The sequence below is a fragment of the Trachurus trachurus genome (assembly GCF_905171665.1).
Source record: "Trachurus trachurus genome assembly, chromosome: 21".
Lineage (NCBI taxonomy): Eukaryota > Metazoa > Chordata > Actinopteri > Carangiformes > Carangidae > Trachurus > Trachurus trachurus.
Window position 1 is genome coordinate 20,492,203 of NC_139899.1, and position 25,736 is coordinate 20,517,938.

General features: G+C 40.9%; 1 protein-coding gene across 2 annotated transcripts in view; it reads right to left on the reverse strand.

The window, feature by feature from the left end:
* itgbl1 (integrin, beta-like 1) overlaps positions 1 to 21,939 on the reverse strand; it is a 39,799-nt gene extending 17,860 nt beyond the window's left edge. Inside the window, exons 1-7 of one of the 2 annotated variants that reach the window (XR_014596301.1) lie at positions 21,680 to 21,939; positions 17,415 to 17,617; positions 10,459 to 10,605; positions 9,142 to 9,264; positions 7,782 to 7,922; positions 5,014 to 5,154; positions 3,331 to 3,477 (exon numbers count right to left, since the gene is read on the reverse strand). Coding sequence is in view for 1 of the 2 variants with exons in the window: in XM_083996289.1 (XP_083852415.1) it covers positions 3,331 to 3,477; positions 5,014 to 5,154; positions 7,782 to 7,922; positions 9,142 to 9,264; positions 10,459 to 10,605; positions 17,415 to 17,617; positions 21,680 to 21,771 (994 nt within the window). In the remaining variant the exon portion in view is untranslated. The remainder of the gene's footprint in view (positions 1 to 3,330; positions 3,478 to 5,013; positions 5,155 to 7,781; positions 7,923 to 9,141; positions 9,265 to 10,458; positions 10,606 to 17,414; positions 17,618 to 21,679) is intronic. The other variant, XM_083996289.1, reaches the window with a different exon arrangement.
* Between the last annotated feature and the right edge of the window lie 3,797 nt (positions 21,940 to 25,736).

The window sequence follows — 25,736 nt, forward strand, 5'->3', positions numbered from 1 at the left end:
TCTGTCTCCTTCACTTTCTCTCTCTTTCTCTCCCCCGCTTCCTGTCTCTCTTCATTGTGTTTCCCACAGACCCTCTCTCTCTTTCCCTTTCTCTATTTTCTCACCCTTTAGATCCGTTGCCATTCATCGAAGCCTTGCAGTGAACTCTGTTACACTTATTTGTTTCCAACTGTTGTGATCTTCCAAACACTAAACACTCAAACGGACATCCCCGGGAAAGGAAAGTTGGGTAAATCAAATGAATACAGACACCATACTAAACAATCAGGTATGCATGCACACACAGTCCCTTTGTTATTTCCATGACAGCATCCCTCCCTCAGGTTGCCCGCATACAGGCAGTGAATAGCACATTCAGATATTCTTGACTAATAAGAGGGGAGGAGCTGACAGTGTGAATTTATGGCATACAGACCATAGTTTCAACATGTTATGGATATAAATTGTTGGCCTCAGCAGACATTAGAAATTCTGATTACCTGAAATGATGTGTCCCAGTTTTATACACACACACACACACACACACATACATACACACTGCAAATACACACTAAAATCCCTCATCGGAATTAATTAATTCAGGCATATGCGCAGGAAAATATTCATTCAACACGGTGTCGGGTGGTGTAGATGCACATGCACCTTCAACAGCGTCCTGAACGGACAGGCATGGCCGGGGAAAAAATGCAATTTATAAAAGAATTTATGAATCCCATTAATTGTTCTATTGCACAGAGTAATTTAAAGTTCCATTTTGTTGCAGCAATTGGAGATACATTTAAAGGTACTGCTGGAGGAATTAAAGCTAATTAACTCTCCCAGCACAAGTTAATCTGTTGCTGTTTCATTATGAGAGGAGGGGGCGCCAGGCTTTGTCAACCCTGTTGCTTTGCCACTGGTTTGAGGCCGTCAAGACCAAAGTCTGCAATGTCACAGACACAACATAAAGTATAATGAATTGTTGATGTATTCAAAGGACCAAATTGGTTCTATTTTGAGAGCACACTTGCATTATTTCATTGTTATCCAATGGTGGTGGTGACCTGTAATTGCCTCCATGGTAGCAGCCCTGCCCTATTCGGTTTCAGGCAATGCAATCTAATCAGCAGTTCTCTCAGCCACGGGTGTGAGGGATATCTGTAAGGGCCACTGCAATAACACACAGTAGGCTACGGTCCTCACATCCTCTCTTTTCTTTTGGAATAAAGCAGCGGTTGAGAGGCTGCAGACTCCCCAGTGATTACCTCCGCAGTCAAATAAAACAGGAAATCGATGCTTCACTTTAACCCTTGATAAAACTGCGGAGCCCTGAACCCAGGCGGGTTGTGTCCTTGTTGTATCGCCCACTACCAGTTACACATCATAAAGCTGAATCACTGTGAGGAGAGAACTACAGAATACAACAGACTTTACTCTACATTTTCAACTCGAGCACTACAGAAGCACTGCAGGTATGCCCCTGAAAATGATAACACTGGTTAGGGCAAAATGAATGGAGTAGTAGAGGAACCCCGAACAATGGGCCCATGCAGCACTGTGAGGCTGATTGATTAAGTCTGCTGCATCAGTGTAGACTACAGGTACAAGTGATACCTCAGAAGACTGTACAGTGTGCACAGTGCAGCTACAAGACAATTCATCTTATCAACAAATGGCAAAATCATATATTTGGGAACAATGCAGGTTGTCAAATAGTGTAAGAACAACGCCAGCATGACCATTGTGCATTGTTAGCTCTGGATGAAGGCACAGAGTGTATTTGGCTCAGCTTTTTGCTGTCTGGCAAATCTGAGAATGATTTAACTCTGTCGGCTGTTGTACAGTAGATGATCAACATATCTTTACTCAAATTGAATAGTGGATCCTCCCAGTACATTTGATTAGATGAACACAACACAACGTGTATGGTACTTTACTACAGTATGATACTACTGAATTCTTGTGATATTCCTCTACATGAAGCACAGATTTCAATAAACATTGGATTCTTTCGATGCACATTATTGAAAAAGTGTCTAAAACATACATTGCTTGGCTAGTTTGCTGCTGTTCTCGGCTGAGTCTCCTTAGTGACAGTGTGCTGATCCAAATCTACAGCAACTAATACAATGACTATGCATAACTACCTCAAACAACCCCATGCTCAGTTTTCTGCTTCTTTGTGGGATAGTAAGATCCACATTGCTTCACTCTCTACTGAAGCCTAAAGACTTTTAAGTGCAATATTTTCTGTAGTACTTGGCTAAGAATGTGGCTTCCTTCATGATATTGCCGTTTAGTTAATGTCCACTGCCTGGAGAGATTGATCCATTCATCTTTGTGAAAGGTGACTCATTTGTTTCTCCCTTCATTGGCTGAGAATTGTTGGGCTCCGAAGTCCAGTATAATCTTAATTAATGGTTTTTGTTTCTGTTGATTGAGCAGCTGGACAGTTGATGGACTGCATGATTTCCCCAACTATTTAAAAAGAAATTCCACCAATAATAAAATCTGATAAAAATCCACCCACAGAGCCCTGATGGTGCAGATTAATTAAGTATTTTGGCTCAATTGTTACTTATTTAGTCAGAAATATCATTTTTTTTAAAGAATAAAAATTATCAAGATTTAAAATCAAATCATTATAATATGTAAACTGCAATACACAACAACTGTGCACATGCAACCATGGTAGAGCACATTATTTTTTATAGACCTTAAATGTAACACCATACTCCCACTTCCACCTCACTGTCATCAATCAACAAGATCACGGGTGCATGACTGGGACAAGCACAACTTGGACCTATGGTTTGTGAGCATGGCTTTCCAGTGTTGGTTCTGCATCTGAATCTAATATTAGTATTAAGCCCAACATTTGGAGGCTCCAAGAAAATAAGCTTTCTCTGTTTCGGAGGGGCCACTAATGAAGCATTCAGTCACCACAATAAATCTTGACACATCGACCCACAGCTTGTTCTATTGAGAGAGCTGCTCCAGCCAAGGCTCACATCGCTGCTAGCAAACAGTGCCCCCTTAATCTCTCTCAAATGTAGGCTACATACCAGTGCAAGTACAAATCATTATACCTAAGACATAAAAAACGAACATACCATAAAGCTGTCGCACAAACACACACATACATTAATGCACAACATACATGTGGCACAAAAGCACTGCATGGCTTTGTTAAAGATATCATTACACTTGATAGCTTCTCCCCCTCGTGTCTTTCAGGATTGATTAAGTGATTGCCTGGAAATGGCCTATTTTATACCAAGAGGTGAGAGCAGAGTACAGGTCTGCTGCAGTAACCATGGCAACTGGATCAAATGGGAAGACCAGGTATACCTCGTCCGAAGCACTGCAAATTGGACGTTCCCCGGCACTTCTTCAGACTGCTCTCCACAGACAGCGAGCAGGAGAGGGGATGCTCACACTTCCTCCCTGCCCACCCCTCCTTGCAGTCACACCTGCCACAGTTACACTGGCCATGACCTGCCAAGAAGAAGGAGGACAAGGTGGAGGAAACAGAGAGGTGAAACAGACTTTGTGGCTTTGTACAGAAAACATTCAAATAACTACACTGATAAGCAGGGAAAAATAGCATCAAGTGAAGAGGGTCAGAGCAGGGTGGGACAGGCTATATGGACCAGAAAGAGCGCCAATGGGAGCTGGTGTAAGAGAGGAAAAGGGAAGCAAAGTTGTAAGATTAGGGTTGTAAATTAACAAGTAATGGCAAAGGTGAGAAGATGAGGGATCTTTTGAACAGCCTTTCTAAACCGCTGTATGTCCAACAATGATTTTACCTGATCTGAACTGTGTCTGTATTCTCTCAGCAATTTACTGTACGGTTTAATTTTAGATAAGTCTAGTGAATATGCCAGGAAGTTAAGAAAAATGCCTGGTTCAGAGTTTTTTTTTTTGTTTAATGAATGGTAGGCACAGTGGTAGCATTCATCATGTTTTGTTCATTAATTCTCTAGAGCAACAGGGAAAAGGTCATTCCTAACTTCTCCTGAGTTTATTGCTAAGTTATATGGAAAGAGTATTGGAAGCAGATGGTGGTGAGGTGTTGTTAGTGTTTGCTAAGCAAAAAGAGATGTGCTTCTCAAGATCATTACATGTTAACAGTATTACACACACATTGTAAAGAACCAATCCTCGTTTAAAACAAATTTTCTTGACATTTGGGTAAATATTCAAGCAAGATCAATAAGCTAAGCCCTCTATGTAGCTGGAGCCAGCAGCTAGCTTAGCTAAGCATTAAGACTGGAAACAGTGGCTCCCGCCGGCTCTGTCCATATAGGCCTACTATAACAATCTGCCAGCATGGACCCATAAATCTAACTAATTAACACGTTACACTTAATGGGCTGATATCACTTACACTTAATCCACACAAAAGAAGAGCAACAACTATATTTGCCATTTTATGAAGATGGTGTACCAAAACAATTTTATTACAGTTTCACATTAAGATATTGATCCACCATGATACAGTTACAAGTGACTGTGGGGAAATGTTTGGTTTTTGTATTGCTCAGCATTTTGTTTTGCAAGGGTTCAACATCTCTATTTTAATAAAAAAAAGCTTGCATTCATGGAGTAGGCTACACAATTTATGGACTCTTTCTGAGTAAATCCTTATTTTATTGAAAACATCTTACTCTGAGTGACAGGTCCCTATGAACACACTGAGATTTCCTCCAAACTTAAACTGGTTTTGTTTTGATTAAGGGGATTTCTCTCTGTGCTGTTCTGTCTGAGCACAGTGAGTACAGCGAGTATTTCCATATACCCAGGTAAACATACAGACAAATAAACAAACATGAAAGTATATAAAGTAAACTCATTAAAGAGTGGTATCGATCTTCTTATCTAACTCTTGGTATGCAAATAAACACTCACACTTAAAATGTCTAAAACTATTGTCAAAAATGAACCACATATTTAAACATCAAACAGTATGACCATAAATGTCTCATATAGAGGACTGTGTGTTTTCTTTTAATCCAGTAACAGGGTGCTGACCTGAGCAGAAGTCGTCTGTGTATCGGTCATAGGTCGCATGGCAGTTCCTCTCATCACACTCGCAGGTGTCTCCATGAATATCTCCCCAGTCGCCAGAGGGATCTACATCATAACAGTTACACTCCCCACACACACAGGTACCTAACACAACCACCACACACATAACACATACACGTATTGTAAATTCACATTGCATTGCTTAACTATTGTAATTTTTCAGCAGAACAGTCCAAACAAAGCAACAATGTGGATTTTTGGAAAAAAATAGGGATGGACAATATACAGTATTTTTTATACTTTAGCAGCAGCCAGGAGGAATAAATACTCTTTAGCCATCCATCTCATTTTTTCCTTTCTTTATCTATGTATCTGTCTGTCTCCTTCTCTTTCTCATTTGTTTTACATCGTAGCCAGGGTGTGAGCTGAGCAGCAGCCAGTGGAAATCCCATTTTCTCTTATCAGCAGTGACAGAGCACGGGGAACCCCAGGGGAGCCAGGCCAGCTGGCAAGCCTGTGGGCTGCGGCTGGCGCGTGACCGGCCCCTGGCACCGGGTTCAGTCTCCCTCACCACCTCATAACCCTGGAGTCCTGGATTTTTTAGAGCCATGCACTTTTATGTCTGCCACAAATGTCACAGCTTTGCTTCAGCAGAGCAGATGACAGCACCTGCACTAGTTACTGTTCAAACACTGTCCTATAAACGCTCTATAAAAGTGGAAGTCCATTAGAAAATGCATTGATATTTTTCGGCAGATTCCTGTTTGTCAGTGCAAATCAACCTCTTTCTCCACACAAAAGGTGGAGACAGGAGCCTCGTGCAGCCATTTCATCAGCCATTCAAATTGTTTTGATCAAGGAATCATATATAGACTCACGTATTTAGCCTGGAGCGGCTGTTATCATTTTGACAGCATGCCAGTTAGTGTATTATTAGCTCAACTGAGGGGGTCAGGTGGACCTAACAGACGGAGGGGGCTTGACAGTTTGCTGGAATGAAACAGAGTTATCTATTGGGTACTGTCAGTCAAATCATTCACTCATTCATTGAGTGTGAACAGGAGATAAAGGTTACTGCTGAGCATAGGAAAAGAGACAGAGAGAAAGAGAGAGAAGGCATTTTACAGTCTCATACAAAACACTTCACATCTCTACATCTACACAGGATGATGAAATCAAATCAACCTTCTATTATATAATCATCTTCCTTGATCCATTTGCCGATAATCACCAGGAATTATCTTCACAATGCTTTAAAGGAGGATTAATTCAGAGCAAAAATGAATGCACGGCACATAGGGTTGGGAACTGAAAATCACTCTCATTATAATCAGCACCAAATTGTCTGACTTGCAGGGATTGTTTGGCACTTGAATGGGGCAGAATGAAAAGATGTTTTGATCTACTGGCACATTTTTACCAAACCAGGAGCAAGGTTGACAGTGCATGTTTTTGAGAGTTTACACCACAACCTCAGCTCCCAACACATGTGATTTACTCACCGACACATTTTATTGGTACCATACAGTTATTTATATCCTTCCATCCATCTATCCATCCAATCCTTTGTCTATAACGCTTATCAATGCAGGGTTGCGGACTGACATAGTAGTGGGGTACACCCTGCGCAGGTCGCCAGTCTATCGCAGAGCTGGCACATAGAGACGAACAAGGCACTCACACTCACATTCACACTACGGGCAATTTAGAGTCATCAATCCACATTTTGCACATGTCTTTGGAGTTTGGGAGGAAGATGCAGAACTAATGCAATGCTAGTTGAGAGGCAACACACTGTCACACCCTACCGCCCCAAAATTCACATGAATAATAATAATAAAGAATTAGATTGACAATCAGTACTTTTTACAAAAACATTGTCAAACCAAGATAACAAGGAGAGAAGATGTGTTTTGGTTGATTTTTGATTTTCCTTTGTTCTTCTCTGGTAAATGGTGGTGCTGTCAGGCCTTTGCCCTCTATTTTCTAGACAGAAGTGGGTACAATATGCCATTACACCATAACCACACTCTGGATGGTTGTTCATGCTGTGTCAGTTGTGCACTTAAACATAAATCGCAGCTCTGTGATGGGACTCTGTCCATGTAGCCTACCATTTAGCCTCACCACTTAGCCAGCCCTCAGCCAGTCCACTGTGATTAATTTTAGAGGGTTTTACCGAAACCCCACAGGATCACTTCAGTTAGGTTTGTGAAGCTATTTCCCTGACTCCTTGTCCGCCATGCTCTGGTGACTTTCAGTCAAATTTACATGAGGACTTTTCTTTTAAACAAGTATTTCTCCTTTTCCCTGTATTTCTATTTCTATTTTTTTTCTTCCTGTCCATCCCTGTCTTTGGGTTTGATTTCAGAGATGACTCCTAATCTTCTGTGGTGGTCAGAGAGGAGAAACTATACTGGGGTTCTCTTTTTTTAGCATGCTGAAATAACCTTGATCACTCAGCTGCAGCAAAAATATTTCACACAGAATAGGAGACCTCATATCCCACTTCATTAGATCTCTCTTTTTTTTTAAGACCACTAGGTTTCATCGAGCAAGGGCATTTCTTTACATCAACTACCAACAAACTATCTAGTAGGCCTAATTACTTTGTCAGTCAATAATATTTTCATCTGTTTCTGATTGTTAAAATAAGTACTAGTATCACATTTGAATTTGCTACAATACTTGAATCATAAAATTATAGTTTTAAAATAGAATCACAGATTATCAGGTATGTGCACTGGTTTGACGCACGCAGGTAAACAGACCTCTGTTGCTGCAGATTTTGCCATCTGGAGATGTGCATCTCCGCTTGCTCTCCCATGGGCTGATATCACACTGGAATTCACATTTGTCTCCATGCCAACCAGCAGCACAGTAACAGTTTCCACAGTAACACTGGCCATGGCCTGGAAGCAGATCAGAGCACACACGCAACAGTTGATCAGTTGGTGCCACCGATTGACAGTTGTTAAACAGATTTCACAGATTATTACTCATCTAAATGCACATTTAAGTATTGTAAAGGGGGAGTATAATTAAAAAACAATCTAACTACATTTTACTTTTGAAACAATATTATGTTAGTCTATGCAATTATTTGTTTTGCTCGACAAAATTGACAAATGCAGACAGCTGATTTCTCACAAAAGCTTGATAAGCAAACTCAATAATTTGTTTTTCAGAATTACGAATGGCAAATTAACACAGACAAGCAGGCAATGGAAAACTTTGCTGAGCCCAGATTAGAATATAACACCATCAAATACAGGAGACACCACAGGTCATACCATGCTAATTTCCAATTAACCTTCATTTGCATGTTAGGCTGATGTCTTTTCTCATTTTCGAATTGTATAAAGGCCATTATGTTGATTTAGAGTCTGGCCATTCAGGGCTACATATGGGAAATAGTGTTTGTGTGAACCCGACACTGTTCAGGATGTTTGATTATTACAGTAATCCTCTTTATTAATCCTCTTGTGTAGTGAACGCTGGGTAAGTTAGCTAGCTAGATGGGAAATGTGAATAGGTTCAGAAAACTTAGCTGTCTTGTTTAAAAATGAAAACTCTACAAAACCTACTATTAAAATGTATTGAATATCTACATAATGCAAAACCATGAAAAGATTGCTGCCAAACCTAAGGCAAAAGGCTCTCTGTTGATGATCCATCTAGAGGACATAAATGGGCTTTTATGACTAATGCAAATATCATTCACTTTTCAATTAAAGCCAATTAAGAGGCAGCCTAAACCCTTATATTGAACCTAGCATAGGAAACACACCGTGTTAGCATGTTGACAACTCGACAGGCCTGCTGTGCCTAGTTACTGTACGGTTGCTAAGCTACAATTGAACCTGAATTGCTGTTCAGGGCAGAGTGAAGTCCACACTATAATCATCATCGAGACATCAATGGTCTCAAATTTTCAGACAGCAAATCAACAAATTGTGGCAGTTTTCCTTTAAGAAGTCATTTAAACTGAGAGCTACTGCAATTGGTTTGACAGCAGCCAACACATACACACATACAGTAGCCTAGGTCAGTCAAGACACAGTGACAAGGCTAGGGCAGTCCTTGAATAGCCATATGAGATGAGGTGAGAGTTGAAGTCGCCAGGCATACCTCCACACACCTCTCCAGTGTCCTCATCCAGACACTCGCTGTCGTCACACTCACAAAATCGTCCTGTCACCAGACCCCTGTTGTCCTTATTGTTACACATGCAGCTTCCACAGTGGCAGGTGCCTATGAAAGATACCAGCTTTAGACACAGTTTAAGGTTAGCTTTGTATAAGAGTGTGTTGTGTGCTCAGCTCTTGTGAGGTTGTGGATGCAGTGCACTTTAAGACCAGGAACCCGCCTTGCTTGCAGATGTGCACTGGGGGCACCGTCTGTGCATCATGTGCCAACAGCGCAGCATCTGACTACTAAGGGTGGTGTAGGTGTATTTGTGTGTGTGTGTGTGTGTGTGTCTGTCTGCTGGGGCTTTTAAAAATGATGCGCTATGGGGACAGAAGGCTAGACAACTACACGCTGAGAATAAATCTGCAATTTTACATGCTCAAACAGGCCACATACTGTAGATTATGCTTTCAGAGGGACACACAAGCTCACATGCAGACGCACAAATACGCGTTTATCCTTCATTTAGCTGGAGGCATTGCAGGCCAGTGGTGAGGTTAAGCCCAGGTGGGTGAGGGGCTGTCAGTGTGTGGAAAACAACCTCGGCCCAGACATCACCTCACACTGTGAGTCTTCAGTGTGCTAATCCTTAATCATGTGTCCACAGAGATAAACATACAGACTGAGCCTGTGCGCATCAAATATGCTCTGGCTTTTGAGAGTCCAGATCAAAATGAATTATTAATGCTATTGTTACCTCAAGATGTCAAGCTTCTCAATGATGCTCATTCATACTTGAATTTATTAATTGATCTGTCTTCATATTGATTGATGTGTGTGAGAGCAGAGATGTCTGATTTATCTGAAAGAAGTGGACTTGACAGAGGATTACAAGTTATAGATAAAGGCATTGTTATAAAGACATTAAAGTGACAATTGACTATAGAATAATCACAACATTGGCTCCCTAAACTGAATAGGACAATACAAAAAAAAATCTTTGACTTTCTAACAAGAACACACATTTTCGGTTTTAATATCAGCAAATTTCCAACTTCCCTTCATAAAGCTTAGCCGAATACTACCACTACAAAGTATTTAAAATCACTTTAAATCATTAATTAGAACATATAAGCATGTACAAATAGTGCAATATCAGAAAGGCAAAACACTGAAAATGCTTTTTAATGTAACTCTTATCTACTGTAGATATTGTGCATATGGCCGTGGCAACAGTGCTGGTTGTTTGTTTGACGCAGGATTGTTGCTTGAGTATATTTTCTTGTGTGTGAGTATGTGCATGTGTGTTCATATTACCTTTGTTGGAGCAAACCACCCCCTGTGGATTCTTGCAGAGCTCTTTGCTCTTCTTGCTGGGTAGGTTACAGTCTTCCTGGAACTGGCAGGCATCTCCGAACCAGCCTTCGTCACACTCGCATGTCCCACAGTCACAGTAGCCACGGTCTTAAGGGAAACACACACACACACACCACATGCTGCTTATTTCCTCTGAAAAGTCTTCCCCTCACCAGTGCCTCAAATTGCCCTATACACACGAGGACATACCTTAGTGTTGTTTTAAATAAATGCGATGGCATTGCACGACTAGGAAAATATAGGAATGAGAGGTATAGGATTCATTGGCCCCTTGACTCTTAATTATTGTAACAGACCCACTGGACTCCCGAAGTGACTCCTTTTAATGGATGTGAAATATTTTGCATTTCCCTTGAGATGCATAAATGTACATATAGTAAGCCAGCAGGCACAGTAACCATCCTTCCAAGCACTGAGTGAGAGAAATACCTTATTGTGTTCAGGGTACATGTCACTATTTCTCATCGTTTGGATGGCCACAGTGAACAATATGAGAAACAGGAGGAATCGTATGATGCAAATGAGGGCAGTTGACAAGTTATTATAAATGTTGCTCCTGTTGCATTTAGCAGAGAGGGGCCTTGTATGTCACACTCAATCATTTTCCTGACTCGTTCATCATGTAAATGTGGTGTCCTTTTCAAGGACTATCCATCAGTCATTAACAGCAGGCAAGTCCCCTGTCTCTTCTCATTATCAATATGTCTCAGGGGACGCTCGGGAACAGTTGTAGAATATGGAAAGTGCACTTCAAGGAAAGCTACACCACAGAGATGCACTTCTGAGGAAAGTAGATTAATTTAAAAAAAAAAAAAACTAAAAAAAACTGCCAAATTGAGACACTGAGTATAACTGTACTTTCTGTGTGATGTCAAAGCAATGCAATTACATAACAATCCCTTTAGACTGTGCTTAATAGGACCTTCTTTGTAGAAATACACTTAAAATGAAAAGAAAAAAAATCTAACAATTCAAAATTTGTTTTTTCAGTGTTGGCAGATGTAGGTTAGAAAAATGATCTCATAAAGATAAACAGCCCTCTTTTATTTGCTCTATGCTGTACTGTAGATGTGTTTTCTTATCCAGATTTACTGTACCCCCCTTGGGTGCTGACACTGTCAGACTGCATATTAAAGTCCTACACATCAGAGACAAAGTTATTTCCAGCAGTGATTTCTTATTCTTGAAATACTGCCGCATTAAAAAATCTACTGTAGACCACAAACACTGTACATTTGTTACTATTCATGACTACACTCACCCAGATTTATAGGGATAATCTGGATAAGTTTAAAACATTCTTACTCTGAAATATCACTCAAGTTTTTTTTTGTTTTTTTTGTCATTTACCACACAACAACCCGCAAATAAAACAAAATTAGATTAAAGTGTTTCCAACTTAATTCAACAGACTATTACCAAGTCACTGCCACCCACTAGCCCCCATTAATCTCTGCTTGACAATCACTCTGACATATGAAACGGCCCCTTTGTGTCTGCAAGGCGAAAGTTTATGTGTGTGGGAAGGTGGCCGTCTGTTGACTGTTTATCTTCCCTAGTGCTCTGAGAGCTGTAATTCTGAGTGGCTTGGGGTGTCAGGGTCCTTCCTACACTCCTCAGATGGACACACACACCCAGCCAATCAGGTCCTGACCAGTCCACACAGACACATCCAATAACGGTTAGAGAGAGAGAGGCGACACATCAATGGCAGTAATAACAGGTGATGTAGCGTTACCATGATTAAGTGCTGACAAGGAGAGGATAGTGACTCATGCAGCAAGCTAATTTGGGATTTGGATTTTGCTCACCCCTGTCTAATGATTAACCAGGTATAATGCATGCGTGCTGCATGTAATTCTCTCTCTGTGAATGGAAAAAACGTAAATCACAAACATTTGATATTCTGTAATTTCAATCATAACGCAAAACATACATCACATAATGTAAATCTAAAAACTCCCAGAGACTGTCTCTATATGCTCATTTATTACTTGCACTTGATGTTTCCTCTCCAAATGACATTTCCCCCACTTACTTTGCTTGGATCACATTCTCCATAACATGATACTCATTTCAGTAAGTAATTATTCCTTCTTGCTTTCCTCTCCCTGTGGGTTGTGGAGCGTGAAACGACAGCACGTCAGCGCATGTTTGGTGGAAAAGATCTAGGAGACACCTGTCTCAGGTAATAACTCATTCTCCGCGTGTGCTGTCCTCGGGATGAGGAACTCCCGCTTTCATCCTTCTAGCTTCTACAATTCTCCACCCAGGCATTTAATTGTCAACTTTGGTAGATTCATAACTTCATAATACCTTGAAAGACTTTTCTCCCCCCACTAGCTCTGGTCAGGATCACAGCTCAGTGCTTTAGATTATAGCCTGCGACTGGAAACATGAAGAATGGGAATAAGGTGCAAATGATCTCAAACAGGCATATAGATGATATCTTAGTGGTTATGTTGTAAAGTAGGTTTACCTATGGGGTGCTCCATGACAGACTTTAAAAGCATAAGATGAAAAAGAAACCACACTTGTGTCTTAAAAATAGCTGCCTCAGCTGACAATCACCTGTGTATAACATAAGTTCTAACATTCCCACAGAATTAAGTTTTTAAATATTCCCTGATAGTTACTTCCTCCTTACCTAACTCCACACCTTGTACCTATACATGTGTACTGCATACTATACAGGAACATCTGATTTGATTATAATTACCTAACAAGAAATGCTGTAATCTAAAGCATTACGGATCACAGCGATGTAGAACAACTGCACCCTAACTTGTGGGTCAAATTTCCTTTTACTATTAGACTCTGGCAGACTTGAGAGGTTTTTTTTCTCCTTGCAGCCCACGCTGCAATCATTAGGTGACTCACCACACAGACACACTGCCTTGCAAAGCTCAGAATATCTAAGTGAGAGCACATCAAAATATGTACCAGAAAAGAAAAAAAATGCAGCGATGAACAATTTAATGGGCTATAATGGCTCAAGGACGGCATTCCACTGGGCCCTTATAAGCTATTATTTTTCTTCTTTCTCTTTGGGAAATCAACAAAAAATCATTTATTAAACCTATTAGTCACTTTGGACAGACTACCATTAGTGAGTTATTCCTGTGATTAGTTTATATGATCTGTCTATAATGTGTCCGTATTGAAAGTAACTTCATAGGCTTATGTAATACTGATGGAAAATGCATCTGGAGGAGTTTGATTTGGAACAGCACCGGCCAAACTGGCTTCTTATGTGCTGTGCTGCTGACATAAAACCCCCTTGGGTGGGATCTTCTCTGACTCTGGCAGGGGGCACAGAGGCTAGGGGCTGAGCCAGGCAAAGAACAGAGGATCTGAAAACCCATAGCCTGAGAGAGAGAGAAAGTGAGCGAGAGGTAGAGAGGCTAAAAATATGTTCCGACAGAACCGAACGCCAAATCGACCATCCGTCAGGGCGTGGGGGAAAAGGTTTTTTACTCCTCCACTTCCACCTCCTCGTTTCAACTGCTCTTTTGAGATGGGATGGGAAGGACAGACATGATAAAGTCAGAATGACAATCATAAAGCATCAGAAAGTTACAGATTGTTCTGGACTGCAGACTCGCCTGGCTCTGATCCTCAGTCCACAACATTGGCAGTGGGGGGATGGTAGCAGTTGCCAGAGATATGGGGGAAACCACTGACTAGAGTTTGATCAAACATTTTGCTTTGCTGTATTAAGAGTTTTAGATAAAGAAAAAAAAAATGTAAACGATTCATTTTGTTCCAATTAAGACTCAACTCGAAGATGGTTGCTCGCTAAGGGTTTCGGTCTTGATATAATGGTCCAATTCTACTCAATGCTGTAACAGTAATTACTAACAAGTTGATTACACAGTGTTTTATCAGTGGGACAATGCGAGCCTGCTGTGCTCTGGGCCACCCTCTGTGGCTCTGACAATGGAAAAAGACCATACAGTAAATCACAGAGAAGCAAAGCCTGTCTGAACCCAAACCAGAAGAAAACACTTTGCAAGGAGAGAGAGTAGGAGCGACAGAGAGAGAGAGAGCAGAAGCGAGGGCAGAGCGTTCGTACGTGGCTCATTCAATGAGGGAAGAAAAGAGTAGAAGGCTGTGAAAAACAGATGAGAAACTTTGGCAAGTTGACCCTCATTTATAACAACAGAGGAGTTGTTACAGAGGGTTAAATATCTGATTTGAAAACTTCAGCTTCAAAGCTTTTGTTTCTTGTGTTCTTGTGTTATTTTCAGAATGGGGCAGAGGAAGAGGGTTTAAACTGAGTGGAAAACAAACAGCAGACAGACATGACAGGAAGGTTTTTGCACAGTTGGTGAACAGATGTTAGTTCGGGTCATCAACCCGTTGCTCTCCTTGTGGGATGTACCAGAGGAGGGAAAACACGACAGCAGCAGTATTTTTGCGAATCCTTAGAAAATAAACACTTGAGTTGTTTTTTTTAAATACCTCAGATTTTCATGGGACATGTGCACTTTGCATTATACACACAATTTATTCCAATTCCAGTGTTTGGGATCCTTGATGTTCTTAATATAGAAACACAAAAGTCTCATGTGTAGTTTGCACTATAGGTTTACATTTAGTGCTGCTGTTAATTGGTCATATTGATAGTCTGTAAGCTACCGGATAAAACATCGTAAGAATAAAAGGTCAAGGAGGCTGCTTTATTTTCCTCTAACTATCCCTAAAGAGAGCAGAAACATTTTGTATATAAGCTTCTATACTGCCTCTGTCCCAGCATGCACCAGGCAAGACCACTCTGGGCATTTCTTTCCTGTGAGCATCTATACAGATAAGGACAGAGAGCTTCCAGTTCAGTTCACTTGCATGTCTATTGATTGCATCCATTAGAAACCCATGCAACAAAAGGAAAGACCATGCAATATCACATAGAGGACCAGGATCTTGGTCTTGGATCTCTTGCTCTGTGCTGACACTAGCATTTCCCATACAGCCCCTATACACTAAAGGGATATAAGATAAATTGATTATTTCACTCAGGCAGCAACACTGACAACTTTTCAACCTTTTAATCTGGATTTATCACATGTATCATCCCTGGTGTCGATGTCCAGCTCGACTTGTTGCTCTGACAGAGCGGATGGACATCTGCTAATTCAGATCTCGTGTATGTCTGATGACTGCCATCCTACGTAGGTAAAAGAACAAGTCAGTGCTGGAAAAGCTAATGTTCTTTGGAAAGGAAAACACACAGTTTATCCCTTAGGAGAAAAATCTATTGGATCTTATCAGTGGGCAGTTGTGAGAGACAGAGATAAGGGAGCCGCAGGGAAAGAAATTGGCTGCCCATCTTAGACAGCAGACCATGCATGCTGCATGGGCCATTGAGCAGTGGGGGGAGGGGAGCAAGAGTGGGGGGAATCTTCTCAATATGCTTTGAGTGTAATTGTTGGAGCCTGTATGCACATGGGCATATGACTGTGAGTATGTGAACGCTTTTGCATGTGTCTGCACATGAGTGTTGCACTGTAAGAATGAGCCTGTTTCTGTGTGTCTGTCAGTACGTGAGTGTGTGTGTGTGTGTGTGTGTGTGTGTGTGTGTGTGTGTGTGTGTGTGTGTGTGTGTGTGTGTGTGTGTGTGTGTGTGTGTGTGTGTGTGTGTGTGTGTGTGTGTGTGTGTGTGTGTGTGGTGTGTGTCTGGGTGTGAATGAAAACCCATTCCTCTTCTGATGTATCTAGGTTCCATTTGCAGAGCGTACCAGTGAGTGAAACCCCATTATCAGGCTGAAGCAGGGCCTTCTCACTCCAGACTGCTGAACCATAATGAGCTCCTCACAGCAGCCAACTTGTCTATCCAAATAAATCACTCTACCCCTCACATGCCCACATGCACGCACACACACACGCACACACACACACACACACACATGCACACATATCTCCATTAGACCTGTTCTGGATTCACACATGACTCCATCAAACACTGACATCCTTAGTCCAGTGACCACAGAGGACACAAAGATGAGGATTTTTTCCCCTTTACATCAACATACGGGATCAGCCTGCAGGGAAAGCACCTCTAAGTGTCCAAATCAAAACAATGCATTGAAAATAAATTATAAAGCTGAGTGAAGGTTCAGATAGTAATCAACATGAGTAGTCTTTTTCACATACAAAAATATTACTGTAACTGTAGCAGTCTCAACAAAACAACATTACCAAACAATACACACACAGCTGCTAAAAAAGTAAAATAAAGTTGAATCTGCACCAAAGACACTGAACACAGTAGATTCGATGTAGGATTTACTGCAGGACTGTATTGTATTGGACTGCATTCATTTTCACAAGGCGCACCTAATAAATTAGTTTATCTGATTATGTCCAGCCAGCTCAATAAATAACCAACTTCTGCAATCTCTCCACAGAAACAGCCATTCATTGTCTCATTCTGTTCTCATGAATAGTTTGCAAAATGTTGTTGAGTGTGTGGATGTCCCCTCCAGCACTTGTAAAATTTCAGGCAACAGGCTAAGTTCAAAGCTGTGCCTCCCAGTGAAAGGGAATGCCTTGGTAGCGTTCTGTGAACCAACCAGCTGTCTATTACCACAGAAATCCTTTGAAGTGCTGCCAAGGTGATATGGGTTCTCAACACAATACCGCACCCATTGGATCCAGTAATAATGGAACGAACGCAGATGAAACCAAAATACTCTAAATCCTCCCAAAGTCTGTGAGTTACATGTTTATTTATTTGAAATTATATCAAAAGAGCTTGATATTAAAAGCTTAAATAAATTTAGTGGTTTTTGGATTAAACCCTTAAGCTCTCTGTTCTCAAAGCAACAAGCTGAAACATCAGCTGGAGTTTCCTTCGCTGAGTATATGTATAGACTCATATGTCAGTGTCCACCTACCATTGCAGGTATTCCCATTATGCACAGCACAGACCCAGTCGTGGCATTCGCAGCGGGGCCCGTAGAACCTCCCGGGCTCGGAGGCTGCACAGATGCAGATGCCGCAGTCACATTTGCCCCTCCCACTGCAGATCTTGCCATCAGGTGTCCGACAGCGGCGCAGAGACGACTCTGAGGACAGTTTACACACGCCACCCACCTGTCTACGGAAAAGAAAGAAAGAAAGAAAGAAAGGTCAGTTCTTCAACAGCTTTGGAGACCTCCGAGGTCAAGGGTCAAGTGTGTTACCACCTGTGTTTGCTTGATTTACAAAACACCAGCTGAGAAAAAGTGTTGCCTAGCGTTGTGACCCATTCAAGATGTTATATCACGTAGCCTAATAGTCCACCTACAAAATTAGGCATTATAGATTCACTTTTAATCACACCATAGTGGTTGTTTGTACTAGCAGCGAATCAGTGGCAGTCGCACCAGGCCTTGGTTGTTATGGTAGCAATGCCAAACAAATAGCAAAGGTTGTGGAACGGTCATGGATTGTTGGCTTTGGAAAAAGATCCTGATTTGAGTGAAGTACCTCCTCAGGGTTAGACAACCTTTGTCGTCATGGTTACAAGTGAGTGTGATGGGAGGGACATGGAAAAAAGAAACAACATTGTTTTCACACTACTAATTCACAATGCTGTGTTCCTATCCATCCACCCAAACCTTGTCATAACACGGACTTTGCTGCTCTATGTGCTACTGTAGGCCTACATCACTGAAGGCATACACACACACACACACACATGCAGACAAGCACACAGAATGTGGAGGATTAAGCTAACAAATCAAATTGTGTAGAAACAGCTTCACCGTACATGGAGTACCCTGCAGCAGCTGTTGCTGTGCTTCATTTTTACTCCATGGGGTCTCTCAGTGAGATTTGTTTCATTTGGGCGCTGTCTGACATTCTTTTTCTATTGCTACCCATGCACTCTTGATGTTGGCCAGCTGTCCAGTTTGGGGAACAGTACTGTAGACACGTTTCAAACAATCAGCAGATAAAATGTTCCCGACACTCCCAGGAAAATCAAACACACAATGTGTGTGTTCCAGGTGTCACGGGGAGGTTTTTACAAGTTCAGTTTCACACATGCTTCACCCACTGATGGCTTTTCAAGCCTTGACCAAACTCCTCTGTCAAAGCTGCACACTGAATTTTAGATGTATTCACTGAACACTTTGAGCCATGGTCTTTTAGGCCATCCAATGACTTTGTCTCTGCTCTCCACTACTTTCCACTCTCTGCTCCAGCCTCAGCTGATCTTCATTAGCATCGCTACATCTACTGTGCGCAGCGCTCACACTGGTGCTGCCAGCTTTGTTTGGTCGGCAGGGTGATTTGACCTTAGCAACCTCAGGTAATGATATTCAGAAGACTGAGGATGATGATGTTGAGGATCCCTCTCATTTCAGGCTTCACAATCTCACTTGCTTAAAAGCAGGGAATGTGCCTATACCTCCATTCTTCTACACTGGAAACCTGGAGTCTGCTTTTTGCCCTTCTATCTGCAGCTTTTTTCTGGGTTTAGTTAAGAAAGTGGGGCACGTTAAGTGCTGAAGGCCTGATTAACTGCTGATGCTGACAGCATCAGAGTATGAATTTACATGTTTGATGCAAAGTTAAACTGAACCAAAAAAACCTACAGTAAAGGATGTGTTCCAAACTTCTTTATGACTCAAGAGACATCTGCTCGGTCATCTCATTTGTTTTCAGACTAATGAGATAAATAAAGAGGCACCAGAATACTGTGGCCTAAACCCCATATGGACACAAAAGTATTTTTTGTTTGCCCATCTAGTCTCAAAAAGTCCAACTATGTGTCTGTCAGTATCCAAATGAGTCATTCCTTTATAGCGAGACATCCATTAGTTTTACTGTCCTTTGTTTGTGGCATAGACCTTGGCAAAGTAAATGAGCAGCCTGTACTCTGTGCTGGTTCAACTGACCTGTCTGCTCATTCAGAGGGATAAATATAGTAGTATATGTAACACAAATCTATCTCTTGTACTTGAAAGCAACACATTTTATGTCTGGGACAGTGCAACTTCTTGCATTTTTCTCCTCTGTCACTGGGAAAGACAAAAAAAAAAAAAAAAACACCCTGTGTATGCGCTCTAGTTCCTGGTCTGTGTTTTATAAGATAAGAGGAAATAAGACTTTATTCATCCCCTTAATGGGCAAATTTACAAATGACAAATTTACATTATAAAACAGCCTCTGTGAGAATGAGCAGGAGTTTGATGTTGATGTCACTCATTGCAGAGTGACAGGCAATCAATACTTAATATTCTACTCTAATCTAACGGAAAGCATTATCATAATAATAACAATCATCATCATCATCATCATTATAGCATAAATGAGTGTAGAGTATGAAAATATGAGAGCTGTTAATTGAGTGTAAAATAGAATTGCGTGTATGAACTGACTGAGCATCCCACGATTGGGGCTGTGACAAACCAAGTTGACAATAAAGTCTGAGAAAATCCAATTAATGTCACTTCACAACAAAACTACAAATGTTTCTACGTCACCAAATCTGGCTAAACTGCCTTTCAATCATTTGGAATTGAAAATGGAGAATAGGTCGAATTAAAAGATGCAAATTGCCACAGTACATTACTTTTGCTTTCAACTGGTATTATAAAAAGTTGCATGAAATATCAAGGATGTATTATTCTAATCTGCTTTTTTAAAATCCACCTTTTCAACCTTAATACACCTTTTCAGCTGTACAAATATATGGGTTGCTTAGTTTGTTTTAGTTTAGCTTAAAATAAGTTAATATGAAGAAATAATATCAAAGATTAACAGTCCCCAAAGAATATCATGTAACCTCTAATTTCATCCATGTGTTTGCTGGCACAGGGAGAATATGCCATCTCCACAGAACAGAAAAGCCCCAGGCCTGGGGTTCATACTCAGGGCAACATTGCTAAGCACTGCACTGCTGTTTCAATTTCAGCATGCAACATATCAACATGTGTTTTTGCCCTGCAACAATACAAGTGGATATATAGCGTTGATAAGAGGGCAACGTGTGCGTTTAAAATTATAGGGATGACATACCGTTACTTTGGAGGTTTTTTAAATACAGGTGGAGCACTACAGCCTGAATCCTGCCTACTTTGTGTATGTTGTGTCGGTTAAGTGTTACATGGACATATCATGTAGCATTCCTCATGTGTGCTCATAGAACTGAGCTTACAAAGCATAATTGCTGAACCACCTATGATTTTTCACACTGCCAGGTTGTTATGATGACATATTTAGTAAACAAACAGGGGGCGGGATTATTTGGATATGGACACATGTTATCGGCTGGAGTCTGAAGAACTGTTGCTTTTCTGTAGTAAAAAGCATGTGTACGTTTGCTACTGTTTGTTCAATAAATACAGTGCAGTGTCCAGAAAGACATACACAGTATAATCATTACACAAGCATGGTGCACCTGCTTGGAGCAAACACCCCCTCTGCAGCTGAGTTAAGTTTAAATCCACATGGCAACATTTACAGTTCTGCTGATGGGGGCCTCGCCGTAAAAGGCCAAGATAAACAGAAATGAATCGTTCACATTCATATTTTAACCAGTTCCAGGTACTGACTTCATGTCACTATTTCCATTTTCACGCTCGATTCCAAATAACTATAACACTTTTTGAAAAACTAATTTACTGCATTAGGGTTAGGTTTATAAGCATTGAAGTATTAAAAAGGTTACTATTTATGTTTCTTCAGCATAAATTAGGTTTTTGGATATTTAGATTTTGTTTGTTGCTCAGTAAAAGCTCTTCACATTCATAACCCTTGCTCCAGCCAAAATGTCACTTTAGCGTTTTTTACACCGAACCCATTACCATAAGAGCTGTCATAACATCATTATATTTAATTCCAGCTAAGTGTCCAAATGAGAATAAATGAATGTCTGTAAGTTTTTAACAGTGCCATTTGCAATGTCAAATGTCGAAAATGAAGAAGAAGCAGACTTTTACCCTGTGACTCGGCATGCAGTGTTATGACATTTGGCAAAACAGCTTGAAAAAAAAAACTGTGCAAAGAAACTGCAAGTGCAGACTACATGTATAGGCACTCCTAAACTTTTCCACATTGTGCTTTCCAAATGTTGACTTTGTCAGCAAAACTCTGCACCTCCCTCTTCCTTCTTGCTCTCCAGACTACCCCAAAATAAACAAGAGAAAACAAGGGCTGCGTGAAAACTCACCTCACCGATTGTAACAAAGTGTCCTCCACGGCAGAGAGCAGAATCAGAAACAACGGCACTAACATGGACTGTCCCAAAACCTCAGTGTGCATGTTTAAATCCCACAGAAACCTGAAGTAAAGTAGCTTGAAGGAATTTCCCAATCTTGCTTCCCTTAAACAGACAGGACAGGAAGAGAGAGTGAGAGGGAGAAGAGAAGGAGAGAAAGAGAGAAAGAGCAGCAGGCTGGCCTGAACTGGCTCAATCCCTTCAGAGGCCAACAGTCCTCTCCATACAAGTGCCTTTGATTAGTCTTGACTCTCAGACACAGTCCTGGGCAGGAGCTAGAGTGGGGAAAACTGCCAAAATGAAAAGTTAAGTCACTCGTTTGAGATGTAATTAGAAGCAGACTTTTCTTTTTTTCCCACTTTTTCCCCCTCCGTTGTCCAGATGATTTCTCTGCGGTGCTGTAGTTTTGTTTCTATATTTCCTTTCGATGCTGTAAATATTATGCGAGAGCCAAAGTCAGTCCATGCCACTAATAGGCCTTTTCCCCAGAAGACAACTTGACATAATTGTCATAATAGGAAAAGCACAGGTGTGAATATGATGGCTAAATCCCACTTAGCTGCTCTGAATTCAGGATCCAGTGCTATTGCACATGAAGGCTCTCTCACTCTGTCACTGTCAGAGCCAGTGACTGTGGTACTTGAATGGAAAAGATCAACTGCTGGAGTTATTACTTACAGATGTGTGCTTTTCCTACTGTGACAAGTCAAAACCACAACATACAATAGAGGATCAAACACAAAATGTTGCAAGAATAATTATACAAATTTTGGTCTGAATCTGATCTTAAAACACTTCCTGCTGTTTAATAACAGCTAAGGCATTGCAGTGCAACATGGACCAATGATTTGACCATGTGTGACTGCTTGTGGAACCATTGGAACAATATGCAAAATACCTTTGTTTGCTGTTACCCATAAACATTGAATGACTCATTGTTCAAGGCAAATGTCTGATGCTGGGCTTGTTCTGAGCTTTTTCAAAGCAGACATTTTGACATTGTAGCACAAAAGCACAGGTGTGATTAACAACAATGGCTGTATCCTGTCAGGTTTTGCCAGTTCCAAAGATCCTGTGTTGTGCATGATGGCTCACTGGGCTTTGTTAGTGGTATTAGATCTGCCTGCTCTGAAATGTCAAAATGTCTGCTGAGAGAAAGGCCTATTACTGACTGACACCGCCTGATTCATTCATGCTTTTTATTGCTGTGCTGATACCTTAATATGCTTCACCACCCCTCCTTCCTCTGCACTGAGATGTAACATTCATGTGCAGTATGTGTTTTAACTCCTTCAGTGAACACAGGCACTTTTCTAAATGGTTGGTCAGTAATTTGACAAAAGTGCTTGATTTGGCAACACCAAATGTGTGTTTTTTTTTTTTTTCAGAGAAAGATGATCATGTGTCTGTCTGATTAGCTTTTTCTTTACCTTAAAGTCGTGGATTTGATTTCCCTGTCGACAGAGATCACACCTGGCTGGGCCCGTGTCACTCTCAAAATATTCTAGTTCAATCATTTGTCAGGCAAGTTTTTTCAATTCGTTTTTCCCTGTTCAGGCATCTGAACACACCACAGAAAAGTCCTAAAACAAAGGTTCACAACAGGTGATCAAAAAAAAAAAAAAAAAAAAAAAAGATCAAATCTGCACTTTTTATAGGCTATTTTAGTTTTCAATAGAACTAGGCCTACATGTCACATGTCATTTTTATTTATTTATTTTTTAGATGTAAAGTCACATAATGTAGCCATCATTTGCATCATTGGCTAGAGTGGGAGGAGTTACCTGATATTGTGTTTAAATTGTCTGCCATAGACCCTGGCCAAAGGAAGAAAAAGTCTACACCAACTGCACAGAGCAGCAGCCTGGGTTGGAAGTTGCACCTTTTTTTTTCTCTCACAGGGACTTTCACTGCCCTGAGTTGAGCTGTGCTCACCTGATCAATAATTTATGGAGACCTGGGCCACATGCATTCATAAGAAGATTGTTTCACTGTTTGCTTGTCTTTGTTTTGGGGAAACAAAAACAATAGCATCAACAATTTAAGAAATGAATAAAACATTCACAGATTAGCATTTTGTAGTGATAAATGATACAGGAGAGCCCCAATTTCAGGACAGAATAAAAACAAAACTTTTTTTCCCCTCCCAAAATATAGTGTTATATTTCTGTCGTAAGTGAGGTGGTAATCTGGCGATATTTGTCATTAAAACTTCAAACCAAGTGATGCATTTAGGAGACTGTTGTGATGCAGCATCAGCTGTGGGACCTTAATCTGTTACCATGGAGACGGCTGCTGCGCGCCTCCGCTGCAAGCGCTGGTGGTGCTGTGGATGTGATTTCAACCCTGCGCGCTCCCGCTATTCTCCCACACGATCCCAACACACACACCCGGAAAACAGCTGATGTCATGGACAGGACGCGACACGGTGGATAAGGGAAATCCTCCTCTCGTAAGTGATTCACTATGTTTTTCTTATTGCGCTCTTAGACCCTCGTCGTTTTCATGTCAGTGGACGTGCAGCTGTTGTGCTGCTTTGAGGATGCGGCTGACGTCTGGTGCAGCAGGACAGCTAGCATGTTGGCTTGTCCAGGAAGTAGAGGAGAGACTCATCCTCCGGAGCAGGCCTTGATGTAAATATTAATATTGTCGTGTATTTGATTCAGAATCACGTGGGCGACTTGCCCGGTAACACATGTAGCTTCCGTCAGGACCTGTGCTCGGCCACATTTTGTGTTTACCTCCTGTGTTTAGCTTGTTTTTGCTCAATGTAGCACTTGCTAGCTCTCATCCGTTTCCATAGTAACCTTGGCTCCGTGGATGTCATTCATTCATATTAAAGGATAAAGGCCTTCACCCCTTGACTGACATCCAGCTGTGTGAATCTTGTTACATAATATTATAACGCATCTGATCAGTTTACTAAGATGATTGTTAGGGTTCCACAGCTGATCTGAAGCCTGCCAGGCCACAGTGGCTCTGTCATAGTGGGGCCTCCAGATATCACAAAATTAAACAATATTGATTTTATTGATTTTGGTGAAGGTGATCTCTATAGTATCAATACTGTCTTCTGGGGTCTTTCCAATCTGAAGATGTGTCTGAAATGTGATTACAACACTGCAGCTGACAGTGTTTTGAATGTTGTTATGGGACAACAATCAAAAACGCAAATGAAACATTATTCATTAGTGATAATAATGCTAATTGACAACATGAATGAACTGCAAGGCATGGCTTTGACAACCTCATACAGATAGTCAGGCCTGGATGATACAATACTGATGTATCTATACTGTGTGGACACACAGTATAGATATTGACATGTTAGCAGTATTTATTTTATGTAAGGAATGGGTGAAATATGTGTAATATGAAATGCTATAGTAAGAGAATTATCACCTGATTTCATTAAACCTGTGACGTGTATGTCCATAGTAATAGGTTACATGTCACCTATACAGTTTACTTGGCAAATGTGTTTGCAAACACTCTAATCAAGTCGGCATGCCTCTGGCTGACTGGCTGACTCATTTTATCATTGTCTTGGTCTCCACCATGTCCTGGAGGAAACATCTGGCTAGTTGGCTCTTAAACTACAGCACCAAATGATCTGCCTGCTGCTGCTGCTTGGTCTGTGTGCTGTGAAATCAAAAACAACACAACACACATAAAGACACTAAAAAGCTCTTTTGGAGTTGCTGTGTTCTTAGTCGACACCATAAATTACACTTTTCACTTTTTACACCTCCATTGTTCATGTAATAAATACTGATCAATGCAGCTTTTTATTAAATCAATAGAAATGAAAAGAGTGTTAACACATCTACCAAGCTTTCATATGTCTGTTGTTGGTATACTATGGCAGTATCATCTTAAATTTCTTAAATAAGGAAACTTAAAGGGATAGTTCAACATTTTTGAAAATTGGCCCATCGCCATGATCCCCCTAGTAATAGCAGTAGGTTCGTTACCTTTAATTGTTGGTCCAAGCTGCTTTTAGATCGGG